The 13,479-nt window shown below is 39.2% G+C and overlaps 2 protein-coding genes across 2 annotated transcripts in view; one reads left to right on the top strand and one right to left on the bottom strand.

Moving 5' to 3' along the window:
- Positions 1 to 10,962, top strand: part of RNF2 (ring finger protein 2) — a 29,550-nt gene extending 18,588 nt beyond the window's left edge. Inside the window, exon 7 of the mRNA XM_063298419.1 lies at positions 9,112 to 10,962. Within this exon, the coding sequence (XP_063154489.1) occupies positions 9,112 to 9,213 (102 nt within the window). The 3' untranslated portion in view covers positions 9,214 to 10,962. The remainder of the gene's footprint in view (positions 1 to 9,111) is intronic.
- A 2,004-nt stretch (positions 10,963 to 12,966) lies between these two features.
- The window catches only part of TRMT1L (tRNA methyltransferase 1 like), a 29,054-nt gene continuing 28,541 nt past the window's right edge, over positions 12,967 to 13,479 (bottom strand). Inside the window, exon 16 of the mRNA XM_063298425.1 lies at positions 12,967 to 13,469. Coding sequence (XP_063154495.1) covers positions 13,244 to 13,469 — 226 coding nt within the window. The 3' untranslated portion in view covers positions 12,967 to 13,243. The remainder of the gene's footprint in view (positions 13,470 to 13,479) is intronic.

Raw genomic sequence — 13,479 nt, 5'->3', positions numbered from 1 at the left:
TTAATTTCCTCTGTGGTAACATAGTTATTTATATGTGCATTAGAATATGAACTAAGAGAAAAAAGCACATTCATGCATGTGTTGCTAAAAAGAGATGAGAAAAATCAGTTTCAGACCATTATTGATTTGTTTCTGAGCCTTTCCTGTTCATCTCAGTTTCTTATGCAATCTTAGCAGAATCTCTGACATGGGTTACTTATCCCTTACCATGAAATATGAATGAAGGAAGGAGTATTTCATAAATATAATACAAACAACAGAGTGTTTTACTGTACATTAAAGTCTAACCATTTTTAACTATTGCATAAGCCTTTGCAGAGAACAGTCCTATTTCAACAGAAGTGTGGAGTACAATCCTGAGAAAAACCACGATCTGATAAAGAACTCTTGCCCATCAAGATTCCATCACGTTCTTACTTTTATTGTATTTATGGTATTTATAACTCTTTCGGTTTTTAATTCTATTTTATTGTAAACTTCCCAGAGTCCCTCCTTGGGAGGGAGATGGGCAGTGATAAAATTTGATAGATAGGTAGGTAGGTAGGTAGAGCGAGCAGTATGTGTACTCTTGTGGGATGGGGGAGGAAAGGAAGTGAGGAATGGTGAGAGACTGACCATTAACAAAATAGAAACATTGTGGGGGGGTTGTTTTGGGGGGTGGGTGGGTCCATGAACACTAGAAATGGCACTGGGATTATTTCAATCTCTTAAAATACTCTTGTTACTGGGCCCAAGATGATCATCCTTGAACAGAGGAATTACAAAGACACATTTCATCCTGAAGCAGTTGAACTGAAAGGATTGACACCAATTCTCTCAGAATAAACTGAGACTAAGGTTTCTTATAGTGTAGCAATTTATACTAGTTTATGAGTGCAAGATTGCGTCATGCTTGGCTGTTGCTTTGTTAATGGTCACTCCCTTGCCTCTCCATTCTCTTCTCACCATACCCTCTTCCCTTTCCACCTCCTATGACAGCTGTGTGTAGATTTAATGCTTGCTGTTTGGACTCCATGCATCTGATGAAGTGGACTGCACAAAAGCTTATATGATAACAAATTGATTAGTCTTTAAGACATCAGAAAACTCTCTTTGTTTCTGCTGTAGAACTAACATAGATAACCTATGGAAATGCATATAATCATAGTAAGTGAACATGCTAGAAAACTTCCATTTGTGTTTCTGGAACCCTTACATGTTCTATAAGAAGGACGGAAGTCCTTTTTATTTTTGATAAGACTTAAATATACTACATGCTTCTTCCAGCTTCCCAGAAACCAGTGGGAAGTTATTGCTGTTTCTACTGTGCCTAAAAAAGGGTCTATATTCCCGACAACATCCTTTTGTTATTATATGCTCCTACAGTTTGTGATCTTTACTACACGGAACACTAATTCTGAAAAATATATGGATGTTTGGATGAAGCAGGCCAAAGTCAGTAGGGAGCTGCAGCCAGTCCCAGCTCTCCAGTAAAGTCTAGCTGTATGATATACTTGTTACCTGTAATTCACTTAAGATGAATTTCAGTGGCCCTCATCTTAGATGTGAAAAATTATAAAGTAGAATGAACTAAATCAGAACTAGCCTCACGTATGTAACATATTAATCTTAAAAGATTTGAGGCTTCTAGTGTAAAACTTAGATTTATAAGATCTGTATTAAACTTAACCATCTGGTCTAGATCTAGTTGAAAGCAGCTACATGACACACTGAGTAGGTTTATGCATTTTTAAGGACAGGTAATTGTTTGGACTAGGCCTGCACTTAGTAAATATATATAAGTATAAATGTTATTTATGGGCAAAGAGCATGTGTCATACATAATCAGGAAGGCAACCAAAGAAAATGAAGAGGAAAAAAATATCAGTTAAAATAAGCTAAATAATCTTTAACATATCTTAAAAACAATAGGACACAAGAAGAGAAAAAAAAAATACTCTATAAAATAATCCCCAAATGGCAATAGCTATGCAACATATGTTAGCAACTGATCTAGAGATTTCTGGATACAAATTAACTAGTAAGATTAGAGTTCAGTCTACTTAGGTGATTGGAAAAAAGGGTGTTATTAAATCTGTGCCAGGATGCAGTAATATATGCATAACTACAGTATCTCCATTATACCCTAAGGCATGGGCATAAGCACTCTTGCACTGAAGTGTTATATTCTTTCCTCCATTAACATGGATGGCAGAGCATTATCTTTGGCCAAAGAAAAGTTTATGTGGGGAAATGTTAGCTAAATAATTGTCTGAGTGAAGGAAGATCGATGCTTTTGAACTGTGGTGTTGGAGGAAAATTCTGAGAGTGCCTTGGACTGCAAGAAGATCCAACCAGTCCATCCTCCAGGAAATAAAGCCAGACTGCTCACTTGAGGGAATGATATTAAAGGCAAAACTGAAGTACTTTGGCCACATAATGAGAAGACAGGACACCCTGGAGAAGATGCTGATGCTAGGGAGAGTGGAAGGCAAAAGGAAGAGGGGCCGACCAAGGGCAAGGTGGATGGATGATATTCTAGAGGTGACGGACTCGTCCATGGGGGAGCTGGGGGTGTTGATGACCGACAGGAAGCTCTGGTGTGGGCTGGTCCATGAAGTCACGAAGAGTCGGAAGCGACTAAACGAATCAACAACAACAACAACAAAAAGTCTTCAGCTCCAGACTGAAAACTTCTAGGTTATTCTCCAATCCAAGTTCTTTTTGGCTATTTATCATATTCTGCTATCACTTAATCCAGTCTTCTGTACCTCACTCTGTTAATCACATAGTAGGGGATTGGATTTGGACTTGGCTGTCAGCTGGACCAAAGAAGGCTTTTTCTTGCAGGTTACCAAAGGAAGTAATAAGCAGTTGTTTTCTTGTCTTGTATCTGCTGCATCTGTTCCTCCAGGTTCCTTGCTTGATGGTGGGAGTTCGGCAAGATTTTAAATAGGGCCGTGACTGTTCCTCTTTAAGTAACAAAGTAAAAGATTTCTTTTAAAAATAAGTAGTTTTAATTTTAAAGACTCTTTGGCACTCTCCTTTTCTTTAAGGTGACAATAACTGACTTTATATCTTGCCAAAGTGCTTATACCTGTAGGAGTAGCTGATTTGGAATTGGGCTATTGTTTCACTTTTGATGACAATGGTCTAACACCAAGATCTTGGAAGATGTGGCTTGAAAGAACACCAATACTGGTAAAGACCAAGGGGATAGTTGAACATCTAAACAAGGCCTGCAGAATTCATAGAGGGGAAGGGTGGATTAATGCCTTAAAAATAATTGCGGAATAGTGGGTATGCAAATCAGCTGTTCAGCGGCTAGCAGCAGTGGTGGAGTTAGCAATGTCTGTGAAGCGTTGGAGGCACTTGGCAGTGTGTCTTTCAGGCCGCAGATGCCTATGAAAACATTAGGCAGCTAGGGCAGATCCTTCCTGGCAGTGGCATTTGGTGGCGGTGGATTATTTTTCAAAAAACACTGATGGTTGCACAAGGCTGCTTGGTGAGCTGCATGTTGTGAAGACCTGATCTAAACTTTAATGACACTCTGCTGCCATCACTTGTCCTTTAAAGCCATTCCAGCTTTTCCAATCAACCTGGGACATTTGGCAACGTAAAACTGGCTGAGAGAGAAAACAATTGCTTTTCAGGAGGATGGCCTTCCTTGTTAATGTTGTTATGTTTGACAAAAGTCATTGTGCATATTGAAGTATGAAAGAATGTGTCTCTTGTATCTGAGAATGGGGATCCTCTCCCCACTTAATCATCCAGTGTCCATTTCTTTGTAGTGATACAATTTAGGATCCTTTCTGTTGATGTCATCTATCTCACCTTTATGTTTTCTTTAACAACCACAAAGTGTTGAAGCAAATCTGATTTAGTGATAAAAGGTCACTTTTGAAAGATTGAAGTCACAGTTTCTACTGTCAGGATGTACTGTTTTGCCATAAAATCAGCTGAAATTGTTTCTGCTGTGGGGTTTTTGGATGTAACCTCATGAGTTGATAAATTTGCCATCTGACATGATTTCACTGCTGAGAGCACATCCCCTTGCATTAGTAAACCTGACTCCGCTTATTTAAGGGAAAATGTCTTCAAGCCCAGCTGGCTCAAGCAGTTTTAATAAATCATATTTATTTTTTAAAGAAAGTGGATCAGTATCAAGTACAGTTGTAAACTCTTTGATAAAGAGATACTCAGTCTTCACATTTTTAGGTGCTTTCCAAGAGCTCAGCTTTTCAGAGCTTGTTCTTGATCATTTCGTATTCTTTCCCATCCTTTACTCATTTGTTATAAACAAAAAAGTAGACATAGGTACAGAAAAGATATAGGCTATAAAAATTTCTGTATGTCCAATAAAAATATTTAACATCTTACAATAATGCATAACTAACCATACTGTCAATCAGAACATATTCTACATTCAGCCTAGTTGCTGTCCATTTCTTCCTTTCTCTCACATCTTTGGCCTCAGATGGCCATAGGTGTCCTGTAATATCACCTAATTGGGGCTGAACTCTTTTGGCAGCTGGGAGGCTTCTAAAATGTAAAATAGCTGCACTAAATCCAGTTGGGGCTATTTTGCATCGTTGTAGGCAAAATACAGAACTGTTTCCTGAAGATTTAGGTTTTTTTCCCCTTGAATTTCAGCATAGGAGCTTAGGATGTTTGGTGGCTGAATACATCATAAGGGGTGTGAAGATTGGCTAATCCTGTCCTAAGCGTTGGTTTATAAATCAAAGCACACCAAGCCATTATTGCGTGTATAAACTCTCATTTAGTTTTTAAAACATCAGTCTAAAACTAACAACCTATGTGAACCCAGACATAAAATGGACTGTCTCGTTCTGCATTATTATACTGTAAACTGGTCTGCCCTCAGATTGGTAGACATAAGCCACCGCAGTTCATAATCATTTTTTTCAGTTTAGATTATTTCCCTGTTTTTGCCCATGTAATAGAAAGATAGTAAGCTTTCAAAAGTTGATACAGTAGCTCAAATTTGGATATATATTCCTGTGTTGATACATTTCATTTTTTAAGGAAGAATGCTCTTTTGTTATTGCTGCAATAGTAGCCCAAGAAGTGAGAATACCTGAACTCATGGTGCTGATATTAATTGCTGTCATCCTGTTCTGGTTATTGACTGCCACACCATGGAATTGTCTTACCATGGTTTCATTCCATGCTCTTAACAAGCAACCAGGGTTATTGCCCATAATATTGCTAATAAAGGGGAACTTGTTTGATGAGGAAATGTAAATATTTTCTGAATGTGATTGAAAAGGTGTTCTTGATGAAGGTGTCAGCAAGAATGATACTGGACAAAAAATGCAGACACAGCTAGAAAGCTTTTGTTTGTTATTACTTAAACTCAAACATTTAAATGTTGATAGGTTCCTTCAAAATGTTAAGTGTTTGAAGATCTAAAGATGTTCACTCTTTACCATATTCAGTATTCAGAGATCAGAAGTGGTATAATATTTCTTAATTTCAGCTTACAAAGCTGGAGTGATTTTTCATGTTGCTGTAGTTTGAACAGAGTTTTGTTGTTGTTTATTCATTTAGTCGCTTCCGACTCTTTATGACTTCATGGACCAGCCCACGCCAGAGCTTCCTGTCGGTCGTCAACACCCCCAGCTCCCCCAGGGACGAATCCATCACCTCTAGAATATCATCTATCCATCTTGCCCTTGGTCGGCCCCTCTTCCTTTTGCCTTCCACTCTCCCTAGCTTTGGCATCTTCTCCAGGGTGTCCTGTCTTCTCATTATGTGGCCAAAGTATTTCAGTTTTGCCTTTAATATCATTTCCTCAAGTGAGCAGTCTGGCTTGATTTCCTGGAGTATGGACTGGTTTGATCTTCTTGCAGTCCAAGGCACTCTCAGAATTTTCCTCCAACACCACAGTTCCAAAGCATCGATCTTCCTTCTCTCAGCCTTCCTTATGGTCCAGCTCTCGCAGCCATATGTTACTACGGGGAACACCATTGCTTTAACTATGCGGACCTTTGTTGTCAGTGTGATGTCTCTGCTCTTAACTATTTTATCGAGATTTGTCATTGCTCCCACGGATTAAGCGTCTTCTGATTTCCTGACTGCAGTCAGCATCTGCAGTAATCTTTGCAGCTAGAAATACAAAGTCTTTCACTGCTTCTACATTTTCTCCCTCTATTTGCCAGTTATCAATCAAGCTGGTTGCCATAATCTTGGTTTTTTTCAGGTTTAGCTGCAAGCCAGCTTTTGCACTTGCTTCTTTCACCTTCCTCATAAGGCTCCTCAGTTCCTCTTCGCTTTCAGCCATCAAAGTGGTGTCATCTGCATATCTGAGTTTGTTAACGTTTCCTCCAGCCATTTTAACTCCAGCCTTGGATTCCTCAAGCCCAGCATGTCGCATGATGTGTTCTGCGTACAAGCTGAATAGGTAGGATGAGAGTATACAGCCCTGCCGTACTCCTTTCCCAATCTTAAACCAGTCCGTTGTTCCGTGGTCTGTTCTTATCATTGCTACTTGGTCGTTATACAGATTCTTCAGGAGGCATACAAGATGACTTGGTATCCCCATATCACTAAGAACTTGCCACAATTTGTTATGGTCCACACAGTCAAAGGCTTTAGAATAGTCAATAAAACAGAAATAGATGTTTTTCTGAAACTCCCTGGCTTTTTCCACTATCCCATTGCAGATATTGGCAATTTGGTCCCTAGTTCCTCTGCCTTTTCTAAACCCAGCTTGTACATCTGGCAATTCTCACTCCATGAATTGCTGAAGTCTACCTTGCAGGATCTTGAGCATTGCCTTACTGGGATGTGAAATGAGTGCCACTGTTCGATAGTTTGAACATTCTTTAGTGTTTCCCTTTTTTGGTATGGGGATATAAGTTGATTTTTTCCAGTCTGATGGCCATTCCTGTGTTTTCCAAATTTGCTGGCATATAGCATGCATTACCCTGACAGCATCATCTTGCATGATTTTGAACAGTTCAGCTGGGATGCCGTCGTCTCCTGCCTTGTTATTAGCAATGCTTCTTAAGGCCCATTCAACCTCACTCTTCAGGATGTCTGGCTCTAGCTCACTGACCACACCGTCAAAGCTATCCCCGATATTCCTATCCTTCCTATACAGGTCTTCCGTATATTCTTGCCACCTTTTCTTGATCTCTTCTTCTTCTGTTAGGTCCTTGCCATCTTTGTTTTTGATCATACCCATTTTTGCCTGGAATTTACCTCCAATGTTTCTAATTTTCTGGAAGGGGTCTCTTGTCCTTCCTATTCTATTGTCTTCTTCCACTTCCGCACATCGCTTGTTTAAAAATAATTTCTTATCTCTTCTGGCTGACCTCTGGAATTTTGTATTTAATTGGGCATATCTCCCCCTATCACTGTTGCCTTTTGCTTTCCTTCTTTCTTGGGCTACTTCTAGTATCTCAGCAGACAGCTATTTTGCCTTCTTGGTTTTCTCTTTCTTTGGGATGTATTTTGTTGCCACCTCCTGAACAATGTTGCGAACTTCTGTCCAGAGTTCTTCTGGGACCCTATGTACTAAGTCCAGTCCCTTAAATCTATGCTTCACCTCCACTGCATATTCCTTAGGAATATTAGTGAGCTCATATCTAGCTGATCTGTGGGTCTTCCCTAATCTCTTTAGTCTGATCCTAAATTGTGCAATAAGAAGTTCATGATCGGAACTACAGTCAGCTCCAGGTCTTTTTTTTACCAACTGTATAGATGTCCGCCACCTTTGGCTGCAAAGGATGTAGTCAATCTGATTTCGGTGTTGTCCATCTGGTGAAGTCCACGTATAAAGCCGTCTCTTAGGTTGTTGGAAGAGAGTGTTTGTTATGCAGAGTGAGTTGTCTTGGCAAAATTCTATCAGCCTATGTCCTGCTTTGTTTTGTTCTCCCAGGCCATGCTTACCTGTAATTCCAGGTGTCATCTGACTGCCCACCTTAGCATTCCAGTCTCCCATGATGAAAATAACATCTCTTTTAGGCGTATTGTCCAGTAGGTGCTGCAGGTCCTCATAGTACTGCTCTACTTCAGCTTCTTCAGCATTTGTGGTTGGGGCGTATATTTGGATCACTGTGATGTTAGATGGCTTGCTCTGAATTCAAACTGAGATCATTCTATTGTGTTTTGGATTGTATCCAAGCACTGCTTTAGCCACTTTACAATTAATTATGAAGGCTACTCCATTTCTTCTGTGGTCCTCTTGTCCACAGTAGTAGATCTGGTGGTCATTTGATGTGAAGTGGTCCATTCCAGTCCATTTCAGTTAACTGACGCCCACAATGTCTATCTTTAATCTTGACATCTCACCAATAACCACATCCAATTTGCCCTCGCTCATAGATCTTACATTCCAGGTTCCAATGGTGTGTTGATCCTTAGAACATCGGATTCGCCATTCACCACCAGCACCGTTGGCCGCTAACTGTCCTTTCGGCTTTGAGCTAGCTGCGTCATCACGTCTGGGGCTAGTTGAACTCATCCTCTGTTCCTCCCCAGTAGCATTTTGACCATCTTCCGACCTGGGGGTCTCATCTTCCGATGGTATACCGACATATCTCTGGTTGTACTGATCCATTTAGTTTTCACGGCAAGAATACTGGGGTGGGTTGCCATTACCTTCCCCAGGGATTGCATTTAGTCTGACCTCTCTGTCATGACCTTCCCGTCTTGGGTGGCCCTTCACGGTTTAGCTCATGGCATCATTGAGGTGCTCAAGCTCCAGCACCACGACAAGGTAATGATCTTTTGCTGAAGTTGAACAGAGTACTGTACCCTTATTTATCTTAGTGGTGGTTTGCAGACATTTCAAATGTACACATGTTTTGTTGTTTATTAAAGGACTGTGCTTTATTTTGCAATGTGAATGATAGGTTTTAAAAAAGACCTGTAGACTTTCTATGGAAATACACTGCAAAGCCTTCATTAGGTCTGCAGCTGCTTTTCCTTTGGAACTGAGAGTTAACTGGTTTATGTTAGGCTATTCATAGACTGGAATGAATGCTGTTTACCAGCTGTGATTTGTCAATGTTTTCTATTTATTATTTGTTGTTGTTCATCATAAAATGGCAATAACATTTTCTCTATTTTTAACTTTGGCACTATTTTTGGCTCCCTCTCTAGGTGTTAAATGGTTCTTTTTCCTTGGAGCTGGTCAGTGAAAAGTACTGGAAAGTGAATAAGCCCATGGAGCTCTACTATGCACCAACAAAGGAACACAAATAAGCCTTACAAAAAGGCTTTGAGTTGGAACAATAATTGCTTTTATAGCTTTGCTTTACTTTAAGTTGAAGCACCATCCTCTGCATCGTGGACAACTGCACAGAGACTTGGATTCCCCAATGAATATCTTTATTAATTATTAGACAGTATTTTGTGTGATGTTTAACTTATATTTTTCTTTCTGGAGAACTGAATGATCAGTACATTCCACTGTTACTGTCATATGTGTTCTTTTGATTTGGTGGCTCTTGTTTCATGTGTGTGATATTAGAGACAGCAAAATTTCTTTGGGACATGGAATGTTGGAGGGCATTGGATGGGCAGACTTACTAGCACCTTGATGTATATTGACAAAGGAACAAGAGATGCTGTAACTCTTCTGGCACTGTTAGTTACATATGGGTAAGAATAGTAACTAATTAGTTCAGATGCTAAGGAAATAGCTGGGGCTGGAAGAAAAGACAGATTGTTCACAGCAGTAACTGAATTCTTATGCAATGCCCTGTAATGTCACTCTGCTTTGTGAATTAAAAAGCCACCTCACATGCAACACTGTCTGCATTCCCAATGGCCATGGGAATGCAAGCTACTCCTTTTGCTGTTTTCATTATATTTAAGGTAAATTATTCTTACCCACTTCACATGATGGTTAAGAGAGCACTAATTGTAATACTGTTGCACTGCTTAATTGCAGTCGAGGGAAAAGACTAAGGAATGAACATACATTTCTGAGGCTGGTTCCAAATTTTGTTCATGAAGAGCTGATGTAATAGTCATATTAGCCAGGAAAAAGGAAAAAGATTTGTACTGATACTGCTTAAAAAATAGTAATCACTGCTGCAAATACTGACAATTTTTTTTGAAATATTTTTAAACTTTCCCATATTGACTATACTTGGCACTTATGGTATAAATAAATGTGTATTGGAATGATCTTTAATTTTGACTGGATCAAAACTCTGTACTCTTACATATTGTAGCATCCAGGTTTCCGTAAATCAGTTACCCATGATATGTTAGAAGACCCGTCCATCTGTGTGCCTGATTATGTAAAAAACCTTCCTTTCACTGAAACGTCTCCAGTACTCTCTTGTGAGTCCTGGATGTGCTAAGAAAAGTAATGGTACAGAAAAGTGTGGGCTTGTAGGGGAAACTGCATTAACTTCAGCATTTCCCATTTTCTTAGGGTTGTTGGACTAGAAATTATGATTTACTGTAAAAGTCAATTACTATAAGTCAAAGCTGAAAATATGCCTACTTATTCTAATGATTTGATGGTCCTGCAGAAAGAGAAAGCTGTCTTACAGTATGCCTTCCAATGTCAGAGGTCCCTAAATTATTTTAACAGCTTGTGCCATGACAGTTCAGAAGTAGTCCAAGTCGGGGGTGGGGGTGGGAGGTGTGTCATGCTTACGCAGTTTTGTTCAGTATTTTTGGTGTAATGTACAAACTATATAGCTTGCTAGTGTATGTCCTCTAAATATAATCAAGTTTCTTTTTATGTGAAAAAATGATTTTGTATGGGCAAACATCAGTTGCAGAAAAACTTGCTTTTGGAGTTATTGGACTTATTGGAGAAATTGTTTAGCCCTAGAAGCAGATCAAATATAGCATTCTGAAAAGCTTACCTGTTTTGGGAAGGTACATTGTTCCCAGGTTAGTGGGAAAGAATGTGAATTTTTAACTTCTGTTATGGTGAGTTCTATAAGTATTTATATTTACTTAAATATATAAAGTAACTGTTTTAATCAATGAATTGCACTGTGACTTTTTAATGGATCAACTGCTGGCAGCTTTGAGAAGTTGCCTATACTTACTGTCACATTTTCACAAGCAAGGTATTTTGGAAAAGCAGCAATCCTCTCCTTAAATTTTAGATCTCTCTTTCCTGAAGCAGTGAAGGGACACACTCTGGGATCATGGGAAGCATCCTTTAACTACCCACAGACATGAGGGACACAGGTTGTACATTATAAACTAACTGTGCTTAGTATATCGAGTACCTGTATGAACTTGAGTGAATGCTTAAGTAATTGCTTTTGTCCCAGTGGCTATTGGCTACCCCATAGCAATCTTGCTTGATAATCCAGTTGGTGATTTGAACAATTCTGATAAAATGTGTGCTATTTTGACTATTAAAAAAAATAGGTACTTGGGAAACTTTCTGAACTTCCTAAAAATGATTTGGAATAATTCTGGAGGCTTTCACACTTGCAGTTCTAGCCAAATGAGCTGTGCTTTCTGCAGAGATGTTTCTGCACTAAACAAACAAAATACAGATTTTCCCCCCTCCTTTCTTTGCAGTATTTTCCTATTTTGTTTCTTAAAGACTTCAGGGCTTCCTTTGAAATAAGATGACTTAGGAAGTGATTATAATACAATCCAGAAGAGGTTCCTTCAGTGTTTATCACACCAATTTTTAAAATCAGTTCATCAATTTAAGAATGCCTGTTTTACAGCCACCATGCTTGTACATAGTGGCCACCAGCACAAGCACTACTAGGTTGGTTGTAGTTCTGATGATCCACCCATTTCAGAGCTGGGTAGATGTATTTACCTATTGCTGGAAAAAAATATGAGGATTAATTCCTTCATCCCTTCCCATAAAGACCTTAAACTCTCTAGTGGAAGCCCTTTCCTTTAAGGATTTTAAGCCTCCTTGAAGTAAGCTATCTTCTATTTCCCTATAAGCTTGAGCTTGGGGTTTCTAAGCCAAATGTTCTAGCTTTTTTCTTTACAAAAATGCAATTATGGCAGAAGGACACGTGCAGCAGTAGAAATTCCGTTTGCTTTGCTCATGGTTTCCTCTTAGCTTCATCTTCTGACCCCCTAGCTACTCAATTCATTGTGAACACTGGAAAAAAGGAACTCTGGTTCCTTCTGATTTTTTCCCCCTTCCATCGCACAACAAGTATCTATCTATCTATCTATCTATCGTCTATCATCTGAGGAAGGTAACTGAATTCTAAGAAGATGTGCAGGGCTTGAAGGGTACAGCTTTAAATTCAAAACACCTGATAAAGACTATAGAATATTTGACAACGTCATACCTCTTTCGAAATAAAATCGTATTTCAGAAGGTGAAACAGATGCTATGTGTTCACACTTGAAAGAAGTAACGAACTGCACAGTAAGCTCTATGAATAACTTTTCTTTTGCTATTGTATTAGTGATCCTCAAGTTATGACTGTTCTTTGTTAAAAGTCTATTTGATAAGAACAACCAATAATCTTAATCTTGTTCTACTTGAAATGACTATCAAAAGGTAAGTGCTGACCTCACAAAAGAATATAACCTTGAATCACATCTAACATCAAGGGCCATATTTCACTTATGGAATACAAGCTTCAGAAGCAAATCTGGGTGTATGTTGGGGAGGGGGAGGAATTAAGGATCCATTTCACTGGAGGCACAGCATCTGCCAGGAACACCTTCCAAGTTGTTCAGAAACTATGTGAGTGATGGATATTTTACAAGCTAAAAAACAGTAAATTTCTGACATCTGATACTTTTAACTACAGAAAGCAATTGGTGGCAGGGCCTAGATTCTTAAATAACAATCTCCAGGTACAGGCTGGCCAGCCTCCTCCCCCTTACACTGAAAGAATGTGAGAAACTGCTTTGATGACAGGATACAGGTTTCTTCTTTGAAAGACAAGTATTTGAGTTCTTAACACACATGACTTGAGACTCAAAACAAATGAAAATGCTTTATTGGTAGGTGCTAGCTGTGCTTACACACATGCCTAATACTTCTCAATTCCACACTATCATCTTAAAAATATACACCTGAACAAAGAATTACAAGGGAGGGAAAACCGCATAGTCACCAAATTAAATGCAAGCATTACATGAAAAAGTTTCCTGCTGAGCTGGGAAGTTAACTGTACATATATATGTGATTTCTCATCACTTTTTTTTCCTGAAAAATCTGAAATGTTAAAATAGTTGAACAGTCACATGTTGAGATACAGGGCTCAGTTTATGGTCTCAACATAAATCTTCAACAAAAGCGTGTACCAGAAGGACCATTTCAAATGCTTTCTTCTGCAAAGTCACCTTCAGTTTCTGCTTGGGCATCCTTGGTAGCCTGCAAAGAGCCATCTGCTTGTTCTCCTGTATGCGTAGGAAGGCTGTGCTTTACAAGGATAGATTTAAACTGCATCAAGGGGGCGTTGGTACGGACACCCATAGGGTCAAAATGAGTTCGGCTTACACGATAGCCGGCTCGAGTCAGAGAATGCAAGAACTTACTTAACCTGGGAAGAA

The sequence above is a fragment of the Candoia aspera genome, chromosome 3 (genome assembly GCF_035149785.1).
Source record: "Candoia aspera isolate rCanAsp1 chromosome 3, rCanAsp1.hap2, whole genome shotgun sequence".
NCBI classification, from domain to species: Eukaryota; Metazoa; Chordata; class Lepidosauria; order Squamata; family Boidae; genus Candoia; species Candoia aspera.
The sequence above is the reverse complement of the archived record's forward strand: the minus strand, read 5'-3'. Positions and strand labels throughout refer to the sequence as shown.